The sequence below is a fragment of the Nothoprocta perdicaria genome, unplaced genomic scaffold (assembly GCF_003342845.1).
Source record: "Nothoprocta perdicaria isolate Ctin4 unplaced genomic scaffold, notPer1 scaffold_19, whole genome shotgun sequence".
In the NCBI taxonomy this organism is placed as follows: Eukaryota; Metazoa; Chordata; class Aves; order Tinamiformes; family Tinamidae; genus Nothoprocta; species Nothoprocta perdicaria.
Genome location: NW_020455093.1, coordinates 2,674,869 through 2,692,461, shown reverse-complemented (window position 1 = coordinate 2,692,461; position 17,593 = coordinate 2,674,869). Strand labels below are relative to the sequence as shown.

Here is a 17,593-nt window from a genome sequence, read left to right as displayed (position 1 = left end):
AAAAAAAATCTTTTCAATTTAAGAGTACATTTTTCACATTAAACTGACCAACAGTTTACCATAAATACTTCACAATATTTTATGTTTCAATGTAGCTTCTGTTTTCTATTCTGTTATTCTTTTATAATTCTGACAATGCAGCATTGAAGTATTTCATTACAGCACATGCAAAAGACTTTTTTTTCTGCAGAAAGGGCTGGAATTAATATGAAGTAGCAGCTATCATTGTCATTTTAAAATGAAATTAGACTATTACAACTCTTACCGCAAAATTATAAATGTAAAATGAAAAAGTAAAATATCTGCATGAACTACACAATAATTCCCCTAAATGAAATATTCTAAATGTGAATTCAAGGCCCTGTTTTTCATGAGATTTCTGAAATTATTTTCCTCCAGCTTGAATCAAAACATGTGTTTCTTACTAAAAGTCTAAACTTTGCCCACATCAATGACATAAAACATTAGAGCATCTTGTCCTATGAACAGCAAACACTAGTTTTAAGTGAAGCATAACCATGCTATTAGGGTAATGGATTTGAGAGCAGCAGTTCTGCAGGAAGCATTAGGAGTACAGCCTGGGCAAGGATCTCTTGGAATCTGTTCAGTGACCAAAGGGAGTGTGTTCATAACTGCACCAGTGCTCGGGCGAGTCTGAATTTCCCAGTTCCCACAACTGGAAATTAGTTCCTGATTTTTAGGGATTTAGTTATTCAATTTGGGAATGAGGATAAAGTAATGCTGGCCATCTTACATTTTTGTCACTGATAAACTACTTAGCTGCTTGTCACTCCTCGTCATGGTCCTTAATGATCATCATGGTGGGGATGTTAACCAACCTTGGGGCTCTCTTTTGGATCAAATCAGTTAGCTCCTYGGAGGTGAAGCCTGGATGAGGTTCTAGGGACAATTCACTCTAATGACCTCTCCCTGGAGAGGCTATGGAAGAGACAAGACCAGGTTTGGCAACCTCAGCTACCCACCACCGCAGAGCCCACGTTGTTATCACAGCTATTCTCAAATATCCGTGAATTGACTCATTAATTAAGTACACGGAGGACAGGACAGGCAACACGTACCCCCAGTCTCATGCCACAGAGTCCATATTCTGCCCGACTTTGACTCATTGCTCTGACCCGGGRAAAAAAAGTCAAGTATAGGGGACATCAATGAAAAGGCATTGAAAAGGCAAACCTTTTTGAAGGCTCAGTTAACCTGGTCCAAATGCAGTCAAACACCATTCTGTTTCAGAGGGGTTAACCCTGAGCAACGTGGAAATGATTTTATATTTTTTTTCAGCTAGATCTTATAGACCCTTAAAATTCTGCTACAGCATGAGCTCAGAAATGCCCACCCTCTCAGGAGAGCACTGTATTTAAATAATCATCTTGCAGGAAATAAAGGACACATTCTTAACTGAACTTGGCAGAAAAGCCAAGATAAGTTGCAACTTGCTAGAAATCTCAACCTTAGTTATCTGCAATCCGGATTTTCAGGAGCTAGTATAACCTAAAGCCTAAGTCACTCTCTTCACAACTACCTCTATCTAAAATTGAGAAAAGTGCAGAGTTTGCAACACAGGCATGCCCAGGATTAAGAATTTTGTCATGTGCCATTCTAGAGAACTTGCATCTTTTACGGTGCTGCTTTCCATGTGGGAATTAGGTGGCATATACTAGCTAACAATGAAGGAACTGAAGGCAAAGGGGGAAAGTTAAAACCTGTTGCATGAGGGCACAAGAAGTTCTATACTTAAACCAAGAAAATCAAATATTTGTAAACACTTGTAGAATTTTGCAACCTTGTTAATAAAGATGTTTTTAGTATATCTAGAAAGCAAGCTATGATTCATTTGGGACTGCGACCAGAAAAAAAAGTCAAAAATTATATTCTTATGAAGGCTCAAGAGATTTGAAGAGGCAAAACTAGTTGATCATTCAGCTGACAGCACGGTAGCTCTTAACTACAAAGAGATTTAACACAGATGCAGAGAAAGCAGTGACACTGAGAAGCAACCCCTTTGTTCCAAATCTAACATAAGGAAGAAAGTGGACCTAATCTGTACACCCAAATAAGAAAAAAAGATTACATCTTTGGGTAACATTAGCTTTTTCTTTTGAACTTGGTATTATCTAATGTACCTGAATTTGGATAAAGACAGACATCATTGATATCATGTTCTGGCTCCATTGAAGTAAATATCTTCCCCTGAAATAGTAGTAAGAAAACGTATTACAAAGAATTCAAACAATATAATTAAATGCAGTACAACTGAATGTTAAAAATAACCTTATAGGAGCTACGAAATATGGAACAAAGATGGATAAGTATAGGGAATTCAACACTGTATTTTGTCATTGATCAGGTCCCTTACACAGAGGTGTAGCCTACATGTTACTGAAGACAGAGCAAGGCACAGTGAGACCTGCACTTGCTCTGCCACTGCTTCTGCTCCAGCAGCTCTGYTCTCATCAGCTTGTATCGACTGCAACAAACAGCTGCTGCCTTATTTTGTGGAAGCAGGGTAAGGTCCCGGCTCACTGGAGGTACAGACACCGTTATGTCCAAGGCTGAATTGTTTCATTTTTGGTAAGCATGCTAGCTGAAATGATAGGCTGCCACTGGAATTTGCCTCTGCAGGTTGCGTCCTCCTATCTGCTCATGTCTACATAAAAACACAGCACAGCACTTCACCTGACTTTACTGAGTTTGAGCTTATAAGCTCAATATCTCAACATTATCTTCATCTCCATGTGAGGAAGAACTTCTTTCCTGTGAGGGTGACAGAGCMSTGGAACAGGCTGCCCAGRGAGGYTGTGGAGTCTCCTTCTCTGGAGATCTTCCAAACCCGCCTGGATGCCGCCCTGTGCCCCGTGCTCCGGGTGTCCCTGCTGGAGCAGGGGGTTGGACTAGATGGTCTCTAGGGGTCCCTTCCAACCTCAACCAKTCTGTGATTCTCTGATTATAGAGGTTTGAATAAACGCCCTCATCTGTACCTAACTTAGAAAGATGAAATTGTAGTTGTTACAGTATTTAAGAAAAAGTAAAAAGCAGGAAACAACATTCTCAAAAAAAAGTAAGAATTGGAACAGAGTCTGAAAAACCCAGACAAAATACAGGTGCTCTCATATGCCAACACAGAAGACAGCCAGTAAAAGAAGAGGCTCTAAGAAGCGGGCCGCAGATCCTGAAGCGTGAGTGTACATGTCGACACAGCTCTAAATGAGGGACAGGAACAGAGTCAATTTTGATCCTGTTCCTCTTTTTTCTTCCCCTGCAGCAATCCCACCTACCTTTCTGGGCCCTTCCTTCCCCTCGCAGCTCTGTGCTGCCACCCCACCCACCTCTGGTCTCTCCCCGATGATTAATCGGAGTCTTCCCCCACGCCGGCCTTCGCAGACAAAGCGCCTCGCGCTCGCTCCCCACCCCAAGGCACGTCCCGGCATGGGGCTATTCTGGTATCAAAGCCAGATGCTCTCCACCCCAGTCTGCCTCTGCAGTTGGGGCCCGGCCAGAGATAGGCAGGAACCAACATCTGGCAGAGSTGGAGCCAGCTGGAACACATGCCAGGAAAGCATCCAAAGCTCTCTGGGCCTTCCAGCAGCAAAAAAACCTCCCTTTTCCCACTGCAGAGGCCACCTGACAGACCTTATAGCTGTGAATCCTCTCTGAGGGTAATACGTATACCTCAGGAAAATGGAGAGAGAGGCTGCTGCAGATGGTTTAAATAATAGCCATTAATTTATTTGCCCTTTCAGACAATGGAAAGTAACTGCAGAGGAGCTTGCAAAAAAACTGAAATCACACACACAAAAAATAAAAGAGGCTATTGAAAGTTCATGAAGAGGCACGACAACAGAAAAGAGCTGCTTGAGATGTCAGAAAAAAACCTTTAAATTAACTGCTCTTGATATATTTTATTATAATCTAGAAAAGCACAGATATAGGATAAAGCATATTATTTTTTAGGAGGAATATAATGACTAAAGACAGCCCCTTAAACCAAACCAAACTACAGTGGTGTTACCACAGATCTATGGGTTAGCAAATTCTGTGCCAGATGCMCTGATGTAAAAAAAAAAAAGCACCATATAACAACGATAACAACAACAAAATGTTCATAATTGGAAAGCTCAACTTCATCTCCGGGGGCAAAGGACAAGGGTAAGATATTGTCTAATACAAAATAATTAATTATTACAACATGTGTAATACAYATTGTAATTTTGATGTAGGATTGAAATATTTTTCTGTGGAAACAAGCAGTATCCGATTTTAATAGCTTACAAACTAACCTAGCCRTGAAGTTATCCCTTTTTTTGAGTAGGAAATTGGATCAAAAAATCAGAAATGGTTGTGTTCAAGCACACTGCGAGGAACCATGTATAAACCATGGCAATGGCTAAGATACTGCTTTCTGTTTTTAAAACCTTCTTAGGCAGATGCTTAACAAAACATTAAAGAAACAAGATAGTGCACCTGACAGACTGCTGGGGACCTTTTCAGATGTTGGTTTGTTTAGTTAGGACAAAATCCWGTGAAAATTAGAGCACATTAAAAAAAAAATCCTACACTGAATTCAAGCTTCATTATTTAAGTTAAAACTGAACAGGAAGAGAAAAATGAACATAAAAGATATAAATGCAACAACAAAAACACTTACTGTATCTTTGTTCCACATTTTAATGATTCGAGAATCTGCAGAGATAATCAAATCTAACTGATGCTGAAACTGAATCGACTTAATAGGCAGCCCGTACTGGTGATCTTTGACTATTAATGGGTTACTGGACCTGAGATCATATAATAAAACCTAGAAGAATAAAACACAGATTACACTTAAAATCAAGAGGAAATCACCTAAAATAATTATCCACTAATGATTTAAATAAAACTGAATTTTTACTTAAAACACATGACRAGTTTTATATAACAAAAATTTTAAAAGCTGAAGAATGCTCATTAAAACAGTTCAGTTTACAATTTATTTTAACCAGCAACATGCTTCTATCTAGAAAAATAAAGAACAAACTTAAGGCCCAAATATCTTTCCGAGTCTTTTCAATTTGTACTGAAAAAGTACTTGTACTTTTCAAGGCTCTTTATATATTTTATTTAACAGTTTCTAGATTCTTGTACTACTCTTGCAAAATTTACATTTTCAGAGGCCYTTCTATATTCAGTGATTATCCTCTCAGTACAACAAAGGTGGAGTTTTCTTTATTATTATTAAGAAAATGACCACGTTTTCCAGAAACCTGCATTTTGCTCTCAAAAATTACCTACAATACCCAAAATACATTCTGTAATAAAACTGGTCTCACATCTCATATGTGCCCTAAAACCACCACAGCTACAACTCCTATGTATGCATCTCCTCTTGAACAAGCTGCAGTTTTCTAACCCTCATGAAAGATCCAAGACAGGGAAAAAAAAAAAATCCTTGTACTTCACTTTGTAAATGGACTGGTAAAAACRAATAAATTAATTGAAATAATCCCCTAATATGGCCAGAAGTAGTAAAAATCATTTCTGCAAGATAAAGGAGAGCAGTTATGCAGCACTGAGATGGTACTGATATCTCAGAGTCACAAAAAGCAGYAACTCACTCATATACTTAACTCCTGAGTCAAAAGAAAACTGCAGAATTTGAAACTGTATCGTATGATTCTGTGATGACTTCAAGCTGAATCCTACAGTATTCTGAACCATAAGAGCATTTGCTAAGAATAACCTGCACTTTAAAAATGACTACTACTATGCTACACATAAAATGTATATCTTATTTTGTACTCAAAGCACAAGCTGACAATCCCAAGAATATAGCACCTCCTGAGATCTATTGCACAGGAAGTTAAAGCTACCTGCCCAGTAGATGTTCCAACAGCCATATTCAAAGCTCCATTAAATTTCAGTGCTGAAATGGATGGCAAACCATCTATCCTGCAAAGCATAATGATTATAATTAGACATTATTTCAATAAAAGTTGTAAATATTTAAAAAATAAAATAGCTAAAATAATTAATGCAAATTGACTTACTGATATCGCTCAGATGCACTTGCACTTCTTCAAAAAAGCTGTATTATTCATATTTACAATTTGTAGTAGTATAAATAGTCGAAAACCCAGCATTTTTATTCAGATCAATTACTAAGAGATSAAAGTCACAATGAACCCTTTATTCCCACTAGCAATGAGATTATTTGCGGACCATATTAATGCAAAATAGGATTTGTTTCTAAAGRCAAAACTTCTCAAAAAGGAAGGACACACTTCCTAAAGGTAATTTTTACTCACTCTGTGTCTGCTGTCACAGTGCTTAAAGCACAATCCAGCAACCCAACTCGATTTCTAGTTCTAGGGTCCCAGCATTCCACCTTRCCCTAAATGGTAAAGAAAATATATTTAGAGCTTATACAAAAAAAAAATAGTATTCTGAAAATGTTTTAATAAAATTATGATTTCATATATAATCATATTTCCTAGGCTGACATAAGTTGTTTTAATAATGCCATACCATTTTTACATATGTCATTTRTATTTTTAAAAACTGTTATCTGAAAGTAAACTATTAGTACCAATTTCCCAATATTAATATGGTGCAAACACTTGCTAATTTCTACAATGTTTGTATTTTGAGGAAAGACAATCTTAATTTCTCTTTCTTCTGCAAAATCTTAAGCATCTCAGCAACCAATATAGCTCAGAAACCTTAACTACATTACACTCTAAAAACAGATTTCTTGTTTAATGGTTCAATACTTAAAAGGACAAGTGAGATAATTAGCTATATGTCATGATTTCTTATCTTTTCGCAAAATAATACAAAAGAGAAGTGAGTATTACAGTGCTTTTATAAAAAAGAAATGCAAACATTTACCTCAGCTGTCCCTGCAGCGAACAAGAAGTGTGTAGGATTTATGTCACAGACATTATTCTCTCTAAAACAGAAAAAGGAGCGTGCTGGATGACCTCAGATTGACTTGGCATGTGAATAACTAAAAAGATTTTGGTACCATGAACAGTACTGCTTAGCCTGAAGAAACAAAGGAGCACCTAATAGCAGCTTCCCGATACCTAAGATAAGAGTACCAAGAAGCTGGAGCCAAGCTCAGAAGAGAATGAGAGAGAGAGCTCAGAACCTGAAGCAGGGGATGCTCTGACTGGATGTAAAGATAACATTTTTCCACGGGAGGATAATTCAACACCGGAGCAGGTTGCTCTGAAAGGTGGTGGAACCCTTGGAGTCCTCTAGCAGCACCTGGAAAAAGCCCTGGGCAACCTCATCTGCGTTAGCACTGATCATGCTTCAAGCAGGAGAAAGGGCTAGAGACCTCCCGGGCTTCCTTCCAGGGTGAAGGATTCTCTGACCATACCCACCAGCCCCATGATCAAGGTTTGCCACATCTCTCTCCTCCACTGTATAGTCAATTTTGTCAAAAGGTCTTCCACATTCTGTATCCTGCAAAGCTTACAGAAATCCCCATGTTCTAAGCAAGAGCCTGTATTCCCTTCCTCTCTGAAGTACCCTGTACTCAACAGTGCACCTTGGAGCTTCATATATCCCCAAGAGCTCTTTCTGAGCACAGAAATTTATTTTTGTAAAGCATTGGCTGCTCCTTATGCCCAGACACCCACTCACTCCAAAGCCTCCCAACTTCTGCCCTTCAGAGCCCGCTACCTCTAATTCTACAACACATCTCATTCTCCTGCCTTACAGCCTTCTCCTATCTTCAAGTCTCATCTCTGATTCAGATTTCCCACAAGAACCACAACTCTCCCACTTCTGGCTTATCCTCTTTGCTCTGCTGCTGCTCAACTGCTTTAGTTGTGTCTGCCCAAACATTGCTACTAAGCCATCTTACCCACTGAGCATTTGCTATCACCCACCCACTGACCACTTTAGCCAGGTAAATCTGTCCTCTCGACACACAAAAGCAGCTCAGCAGCTGCTCTGACAGATATTTCAAACAAATTAAGACACGCGTTGACAGAAAAATCTCTTCAGACTATTTGAAGAGACAAAAGGACAACAGCATGTCTGGGAAAGTTCCCCCCTGGGGTAGATCTATATATGATGATTGAATTGACGATTAATGGTAAAGGTTTAACGGAACATTCTTAAGACCAAGTTATTAGACTCATTGTCTAATACTAAGCAATTTTGAAATTGCTTAATATATAAAACTCTATTAAAATATATTTTAAAAAAAAAGAAAAGAATGACAGAACATAAAACAGAACTCGGAGTATGTTCCTTTTTGAACTCTACCTTGCAATGGACAGTATTCAGATGCAATGCTCAGAGGGAGCCTGGTAGAAGTTTGGCTCCACCTGGTGGGAAAGACAACTGTCATGCATTAAAAATACTTACGAAGCCTCAGTCTGCAAGGAGTTCAGAAACCTTCCTTGTTCCAGGTTCAGCCTGTACACTTCAGAGCTACAAAGAAAAAGAAACATCTAAAATGACTAATTCCTCTTACAAATGCTGAAAAAATATTGTTACAAATTAGGGGAAGTCATGAAAACTCTTGTCAAAAGCTTAAATTGACTAACTATATAATTTATAAGTTAAATCTACCTTTCAAAAAAAGTGTATGTTCACCAAAACATATGGACAGCTGCACTACAATGACATATCAGTTAGTCTTTTCCAGATAAAAGATGCATCAATTCTCTTAAGATTTTTTTAATTTGCTCTGATTTCCCTTACATCTTGAATCACTTGTTTGACACCTTAAAGACTCTGTTCTATTTTTTTCTACATCTTCAAAAACTCATTATATGTGATTGTGCTCAGTATATCAAATTTGAATAGTAATGAAACACCGGCCGAGACAGAAAACGTCATCTTTTCTTATTTAGATGTTCAGCTTTTTTTTTTTTTAATAAAATGAATTGCAATTTTGATAACAAGTTTCCAAATACATGATGTACCTGGTTTAAGAGTTACAGTCTTAAATGATACAATAAACTGTGTTAATCGCTATTTCTCACCTTTTCTACTCCTCCCAGTCTCCATTACGAATGTGGAATTTATACCATTTTATTCCAGTAAAAAATGGAATAAAATGTATTCTCGACTTTTTCAGTATTTTTATGTTCACTTTATTACTGGAAAACATTCCCAACACAAGTGAAACAAAATAATGCATTTGATCAATACCTTGATGCTACAAAATACAGGTCACAGGATGGATAGTGGTAAGAAAAATCTCTACCAAATTTTGGTATTCTTGTTCTGTAGTAGTGACCATGCTGTGAATGAAACTCCACAAATCTGTCACACTGCAAGAAGACGATCTGAAAACAAAGCAGAAGGAATCGAATATACRTAAGACAACGGCAATATCCCATCAAGTTCTGCTGTAACAGAAACTCCCGTGATTTTTCAAACTTGCACAAGGTTATTGAGTCCATGTCAATAATACCATGTTTAGTAGGAATGATTCACAAGTGCTTTGTCATTTCCACTAGCCACGACAAAACACTTCATTAATAAATATTGAATGCAAGCTTAAAGTTTAYGCGATATCCTGAAACTAACTCTCACCCAGAAGCAGTAGCTGTCAGCCTGGCCCAAAATCATACCTGGAGGATGCAGATAATATGGGCAGCCACAGGAAACTCCTGAGGCTGGCTGAGCCTCATCTTTATGTAGCTTAGGACAGAATAGGTGCTAGTTTAGTTTAGAATAGATATAACCCCTATGTCTTCACACACTTGGTGCACAGTTAAGATTAAAAAAATAAATAAATCCCAACTGCTGGACTATACTGTTAGCATTGCTAACAATGATAAGAATTCCAAGGAAGAACAAGTACCACTGTGGTTTTCATTCTTGTACCTTTGTACATAAACCCACGTATTTTTCCTTCACGGGAAATGAAAGAAGTGCTAATTGTATTACCACTTCCTAAAAAGTTATCACCAAATCTCCTCTTAGTTAAATCTTATCTATTCTATCATTCTAATACTCTTTTTATTCTAAATCTACCCTATTATTATAATTCTACAACTCTGTTATTAACTGGTAGGCCCTCCTGAGATCTGAAACAAAGTGGAGTATTTTCTTTCAGAAGGGTAACCTGTTTCACACTGGAATACAAATGCAGCTGCATGGGTGATGTTAGCACCACTCCTGAACACTAACACTCATCACTGTGAGGATGGCTGAATGCTGGGACAGGCTCTTTGGATAAGCTGTAGAGTCTCTATCCTCAGAGATACTTAAAACCTAAGCAGTTCTGGGCAACCTGCTCCATCCAACCCTGCTGCTCTCCAGYTATTGCTTCCAGCCACAACTGTTCTCTGGGTTGTATATGAAAAACAATCAACTGTGGGCCTCACACCTTTGTACTTTTAATTGCAGGTCTAAAAGAAGCAAAGTTTTTTTTACTTATTTCCTTAAACCAACATTCAGACCAAATATTTTCTCTGCTGTACCTACTAGGTCACCACAAAGGAAGAAATCTCTGCAGCTTTGTGCAGTACAGAAGCTAAATAAACTCCAAGAGCACAAAAGTAAATCATATTTAATTTAAATAACAGTATCAAGTCTGCTAGCAAACTAACAGCAAGCCACCAAAAAACTGTTACCAGGAAAAGACTCAGTGAGAATGATGCATTTCTCATTTTCAGTGAGAAATGAGCAGACTCACTCTGCTCTTGCTTTCTTCACACCCTAAGGTATTGGAATTAAAGACATTTATATTTTCTTTTGTTATCATCAGACAAAGTTCAATGGAACCTGTATTTGTTTTTCCTTCCTATTATATTAATTCTGGTCACTAGAGGAAACTAGAACGTTTGGGAAGCAAAAGCAAAAAGACTTTTGCTGTGTGGCTAAAGTCACTAGGTGGAAACCCATGTGTTTCTGCAGAATGATGAGGAAGAAAAAAAACTTCAGCCTTTTTGCAGTCTTCAACTAGGAAAGCTCAGATGCTTAACTGGGACTGTGGATGACAATCTGAATATGAGTCAACAATATGTTCCCTGAAATAACCATAAATAACCTCTCTTTCCAATTTTTAAGTGTTTTAAGTGTAATTTCTCAAACATTGTCCCTTTTTAATCATGCTTAAGACATCAATAAAACAACTACTTGAAAACAGTTTTCTTTCTAACTATTTGGTACACTTTTGGAAAATAAAATTGAAAATAAGTTTGAGTTAAATTGCCAAACTAGGGCTCCAGGCTGGAATGCAGTACCAATTTTAGCTCAAGACAGGCACAAGACTTGCTAGAAGCTAGTCAGAAACAGATCTGTGAACATACGTTTCTCACCCACATAACTGTTTGGTCTTTACAACACAAAATATTGTCCCACAGACAAGCAGACAGGTTGGAAACCATTCTAAGGCATCATCAGCGCTGCCTGCTACTTGTATTCCCACACATGCTTAGAAAACTCAAGARGGAATTTTGAAAAGGCCAGACCTAGGAAACTGGACGATAATATCTCTAACAACTTGGAAATTTGTTAACACAAACTCACAGTAGAAATGCAAAGGTCTCACCTCAGAAGAGTATTTAAGCAAACATTYACCTCCAAAATATTTCTGAAAGTTTTCCCAATTAAATCAGAAAAATTACTTAAGTAATTTTCATATTTTATTGGCACATAATACCTTGATTCATCAGATGGTTTATAGAAAGGAGTTTTTATTTATTTATTTTACACTAATCGTTGCAGCTGGAGAAAGCAGATCAGCTTTCAAGCACAGAACTTTTCTTCAGGTCCTCTGCAGAATTGCAAGAGGGATCAGCATCAGACCTGAAGAAAAGCTCATGGGCCTAGAGAACTTAACTGTTTTCTCTAGTTACAGTAGCTTACAAAATAAAATATACTTCTCTATATTATTTTTGCCTCATTCACACGCTTAGATCCTTTTGACTACAGCAACCCCGCCAAACGAAGCTATTTACTTAGTTGTAGTTACCCCACCTTTCAACTCTTGTGCATCTGGACTACTGTCACAAGTGACTGTGATTATATATTACCACAAAAAAGAATGATTAGTTCTGCTTTTAACATTTTTTTTTCATAGAACAGAACATTATCTGAACTTTTTCCTCTTTTACAGACAAAAGACTTGAGAAGTGGTAAGGCAAATTATAGCACAAAGAAGCAAAGAAAACAAACAACATTTTGAAGGTATAAAAATGTTGACTACCCCCCTTTTTTTTTATTTTGCTGTTCCAAAAGTTGTGATTGACTGCCTTAACCATATATGAAAATGCATTTTAATATACACATGAAACACATTTGCTCATTTATACATTGAGAACATTAAACATACCTTTGAGTAATCATCTGATAAAATCTCAAATGTAACCACTAGAGGAGAGAGCAAAATAAGGTTTAAGTCAGCTAGGCAAGCAAACTTATTTGCAAACATTGGCATAAATCCTGAAAACATTTACATTCACGTTATCCTTTAGCCATGTAAGTATTCCCCACAGGTGTCAATGCATCACGCAGCCACTGTGATAAAATCTTTAATTATATAACTTCATTTGCTTCAAAACAGTAAGTACTTTTCTAAAACTTCAGAAACATATTGAAGCATCTTGTAATCTTTTTATCATTCTTGTACATTTGACATTTTCCTCAACACGGTGCTGAGCCACCTATTTACGTGCTCAAAGGAAGGTCCAACCCAATCGTGTCTTCAGTTTGTGTGTGGTCCATGAATCTTTGACAAGGCACAAAGGTTGATTTAAAAAATAATAATAAAAAAAAGAGTTAATCTATGCTAACTTTCTAAAGTGTCAGCACTTCCACAGAAATAAAAAGTTGCAAGAAGTCAATAATCATGATTGGAAAGTTATTATCTACACAGATTGGAATGAACTGCACTTCAGCTGGCTTAACTGATTTGGGTAGCTGCCTCAGCTAAACTGTCTGCATTTGAACGAGTGACCTTATTTGAAGTTACATGAAGTGACTCTACGCTAATTTGAAAGTAAACACACCTCTACAGTCCAGTGAGATGGCAGTTTTTAAAAAAATAGCTTTCAGTTCACATATATCAGCAYGCATTCACCATTATAATGGCTTTTGGTCTTCTAAAACCAGGCCTACATGATTATACGTAGTACTCGGGTGTAATACAAGAAAACATCACTACACTTGCCTCTCTTTTTCATGACTTAATTCAGTTRTTTTCAATTTTTGTTTTTATTCCACAGTTTTGCACACATGGCAGCTAGACCACAGCTTCATTTTTCTATAATGACTTAAGACTTCTGCCACTCTCTACTCATCTCTCACTGCTTTGCTCCTGAAAAGGAAAATCTTGCGCAAATCTACGCCTCCTAAAGCCAGGATCCACAGCAGCTGCCATAGCAGCTCACTCACTGTTCAGATTGCTCATATACATATATATATACATCATATATATTTTTTTATATATATATATTGCTTATATATATATTTATATAGGGGGAGGGAGGAGGGGAATTCTCTTGTACCTGTAACTCACCAACTCACCAAGGTAGCTTGGGCTCCAACAGAAAAACAATGAGAATTCACTGAAGCAATGATGGTGCAACCACCACACTGCATTCCTCTACCTCAGAATTTTGCAGAAGGAAGAGAAAACTTGCAGCCTCCTAGACATCACACAGAGCATTCTTCAGAGCTGTGGTCTCTGGCCACCTTCACTCCGCAAATGCCATGTCTACCACCTCAAAGTGAATGCTGCCTTCCTCATTCAACTCCAAGAGAAGAAATAACAGCAGCAGCAAAAAAAAAGGGTCATCTTTCTCTAGATTCCTGTGTTGTTCCCAACTTCCTGATACATCGTGACCCACCTCAACACAGGGAGGGAAACGTGTTTTAGTTGAGACTGAGTTTTATAGGAGAGGTAGCAAGCACTCTGCTTGTACTAACCTTCAGAATCTAAGCACCTCTCAAACTTCTGGGATAACTGATAGGTATCAAAGCAGCGGATCCTTGGCTTGTAAGTTCCTGAAAGAAAGAAAAGAAAAGATTCTTAATAAAAAATTAAACAAAGAGATAGCCCCAGAGCATGTTTTTGGGCAAGTTTTACCAAGTTTCACAAATACAGACTGTATTTCAACCACAAGAACTCTGACCTTAGAAAACAACAGAATTACCAAAATCCCTGTGTCTGGGAAAACAGGCCTCTCTGTAACTAAACTTAAAGACTCTTTGGGTTTTCATGCCTGCAAGTCCTCTCCCTAGACACAGGTAGGTTCTCTTCTTACTTTTTGTAATTACTGGATACATTATTTAAAATGTATTAATATCTTAAAGTAAGCTTGAAAGTTTAAGTCTTCTCATGGTAACAAATCCAACTACAAAGTATTTAGGTTTGTAGCCTGCCTCAGTAATTACAAAATGTAGTATTATCTGTTGACCTTTAAAACAATAAACAAATAATAATGCTCAGAAATTTTATATATATATAAAAAAATAAAATACACACACATGCACAAAAATGAAACCGTTAGGAATTTAGTTTTTAACTGTATCCTAAAAAGAAGGATGTCTATATTCTGAACACAAATGTTTCAGCACAGTATCAAAATATCAAGATACTGGTTTTATTATATCATAGCAGTGGAGTCAAACTTTAAAAACATTTAAAAAACAAACTCTATCAAATCTACCTTAAATAGTAAGGTCTTCTGCGATCAAGATTTTCCAGGATTTTCAGCCTTTTCTATAGAGAGATGTTTAGTTAACTCACCAACTGCCATAATGTACTGCCCATCTCTGGACACCTTAATCTTGGTGCTAATTGTGGGCATCTCAAAGTCCTGAATAAGTTCAATTCTTCTACGAATATCTATTAAAAAAAAAAAAAGTTTTTTATATACAGATAGCACTGTATCAATCAAGAAGTGTAAGGATTTTTTATGAAGTACACTGAATTAACTGAATACAGAAAGTTAGTCTTCGTCTTCTACATGTACAATTAAGATATGCTATGCACAGATTAACAAGTCTGTTAACCCTGAGAAGTTGGCCACCTCTATGCAGACTTTGTCTATTCTGAGGTAGTAAATATATAACACATTATTATATACTTTATTAGCAAACATGTATCACGCTTTTTGTAGAACTGAGAGGCTGTGTATTACACCACATCACCCTGTTATCTCTTTATAATTTTAGTTGGACGAGTATTTCTATATCGCACTTATGACACTTAAATGGACATTCTTTATTCTTCAAAACAAGCTTAGACTAAAATGATGTTCTTGCACTGCTCTAAACACAGCAGAATACACCCTGGGGAATCTGCAGTCAGGCTTCATCATAAAATATACATGAAACGTACCCATCACCCACCCTTTGTTCAATCTACAATCCCAATACTGCCTATTGGTAATAGTCTATTTACATTAAGTTTACAGGAAGTTCAAGTATGGTTTCCAGAGCTTATTTCTTTTTAACTATCAAAATATGATAGATATGACTGAACTTCTTTTAAAAGAAGTTTGGGGGTTTTTGTAGTGTTTGTAAATGTTTTGAACTTTCATGTTGTAAACAGATAACTGTGCATTATTAAGGAGTACACAATGGGACAACTCACCGACATCTTTCTTCTGTAAAGCTCTTTTCTTCCTGTCTGAGAGCCACTGAAAGAAATAAAGGACAATGATCATCAATATTAGGTTTATTACACATAAAGAAACTAGACAATTGCTTAAAACTCATCAAACTTAAAAGTATAAGAAATTCAGGATCTGCAGGTACCTTGTTGTTTTTTTTCTTTGCATTAATTACACTAATAATCCCTTTAGTAAGTTTAGCAATTTTACATTTTAAAACAATGGTTTACTTCTTTTGAGTTCCTGAGTGCCTGTATTGTAACTACCCTCGTGCTAAAGATAAATGCAATATACATGGGCAGAGGGATATGCAAGCAGCATTGCTAATTTTTTGTAACTGTTTTAGTCATATATAGTTATATATGTAGTTATATATAACACGTACAACACTAAGTCAGGGAGAATGGCTTTGTAAGCCGCCCCAGGCTTGGCTGCAGCATCAGCTCAACACCCAGCACCAGCTCCAGCGTTTGGCAGCCGGTTATAGAGAGGAGCAGCAAAGCGGCCAGCAGAGCAACCGCAAACTCAGGGAGTTTGTCCAGGGAGACTGTGGAGTCTCCTTCTCTGGAGATCTTCCAAACCCACCTGGATGCCGCCCTGTGCCCCGGGTGTCCCTGCTGGCGCAGGGGGTTGGACTGGATGATCCCTAGGGGTTCCTTCCAGGCTCAACCATTCCGTGATTCTGTGAAACCCGTGGCTGGCAAATGCCAAAGCACCGGGTGTCCGGCTGGGCTGTGCCACCCTGCTCAAAGCCCCAGGAGCTACAACCCTGCAGCCATCTGGGTAAGGAAGGAACCGGGATCCTGAAGGAGCAACGTGTCAGGAGCGCCCCGGCTTTCTGAGATCTCTGCTGCGGAGACCCGAGCACGGCCGGACAAGCGGCGCAGCCCGCGCCCCGTGGCAGGGCAGCGAGCGACGGGACACGCTCCAGCGCCCGCCGATTCCCGGGGACCCTTCCCGGGGCGGTGGGAATTCCTGGGGGGAAGGAGGCGGGATCCCCGCGGCCCCTTCGCGGCGCGGGCTCGGGCTCGGGCTCGGGGCTCGGGCCGGGCGCGGCGGGCGCCGCCGCGGGCCTCACCTCGGGCAGGCTCCTGCCGGCGCTCAGGCTGTAGATCTTGACCTCGTTGAGGCTGGAGACCTGCATGGCGGCGCCGCGCGCCCCTTCCTGCCGCCCGGGAAGCGGAAGGCGGCAGGCGAGGCCGCTTCCGGGCCGGAGGCCGCTCCAGGAGGGCGCCGCTTCCCCAACCCCTCTGGATGCGGGAAAAACGCCCGTTCTCCGCACCCSTCCCGAACGGCAGCGGCTCCCGACGTGCGGAAACGCAGGGAGAGCGGCGGGTTTGTTCCCTTTGTGGAGAAAGGCGGCAAGAGAGCAGCCATGCCCTCCGCGGCCCTCTTCCCTCTTGGATAAAACTGTTTTTTTTGTTTTTTGTTTTTTTTTTTAATAGCATTAAAACATAAACGTAATTTTCTGCCCACCAGGTAGCTAGCACTGCCCTTCCAAATGGCCCTAGGTCATCGAGGCAGGTGTCACTTTACGTATGCATGAAAATCGGCGAGTCCAGGATTTGGTTCACGGGATCCTCTTAGTAAACAGGAGGGACAAGGCGAAGGTTTATTGCTTTGCAACGTCATTTAAACGATGCAAAAATCAGAATGTTTCGATTTTAGCTTAAAAGAATGACAACCATGGCATCAAAAATGTTAACCAAAAGGTGTATGCYGTCGAGAAACAGTGAGTGGCATGACTGGGTTTCTCATTCCCACRACATGCAACTCTGGCACAAGATGCAAATGGAAACTTTAAAATAAATTTTACATCAGCGCAGTGTTTCACAGATGATGTGCTGCAGTAAAAGTTCATACCAATATCACAACTAGAAAAAAAAAATCCTTTATTTCTTATTAGTCTGTCTTACAGCTTGGGATTCCTGTGAGGTTGAACTGATCTAGATGTGCCTAMATGGGTGCTGGAAGCCTAARCTCYTGTTCAGAGGCAGCAGGYG

At 38.9% G+C, this 17,593-nt stretch overlaps 1 protein-coding gene across 1 annotated transcript in view; it reads right to left on the bottom strand.

The window, feature by feature from the left end:
- The window catches only part of NOL10 (nucleolar protein 10), a 45,636-nt gene extending 28,888 nt beyond the window's left edge, over positions 1–16,748 (bottom strand). Inside the window, exons 1-12 of the mRNA XM_026037097.1 lie at positions 16,669–16,748; positions 15,572–15,617; positions 14,723–14,821; positions 13,900–13,977; positions 12,305–12,342; positions 9,169–9,305; positions 8,377–8,442; positions 6,883–6,943; positions 6,300–6,385; positions 5,865–5,943; positions 4,664–4,813; positions 2,142–2,208 (exon numbers count right to left, since the gene is read on the bottom strand). Of these exons, the coding sequence (XP_025892882.1) occupies positions 2,142–2,208; positions 4,664–4,813; positions 5,865–5,943; positions 6,300–6,385; positions 6,883–6,943; positions 8,377–8,442; positions 9,169–9,305; positions 12,305–12,342; positions 13,900–13,977; positions 14,723–14,821; positions 15,572–15,617; positions 16,669–16,734 (973 nt within the window). The 5' untranslated portion in view covers positions 16,735–16,748. The remainder of the gene's footprint in view (positions 1–2,141; positions 2,209–4,663; positions 4,814–5,864; positions 5,944–6,299; positions 6,386–6,882; positions 6,944–8,376; positions 8,443–9,168; positions 9,306–12,304; positions 12,343–13,899; positions 13,978–14,722; positions 14,822–15,571; positions 15,618–16,668) is intronic.
- Between the last annotated feature and the right edge of the window lie 845 nt (positions 16,749–17,593).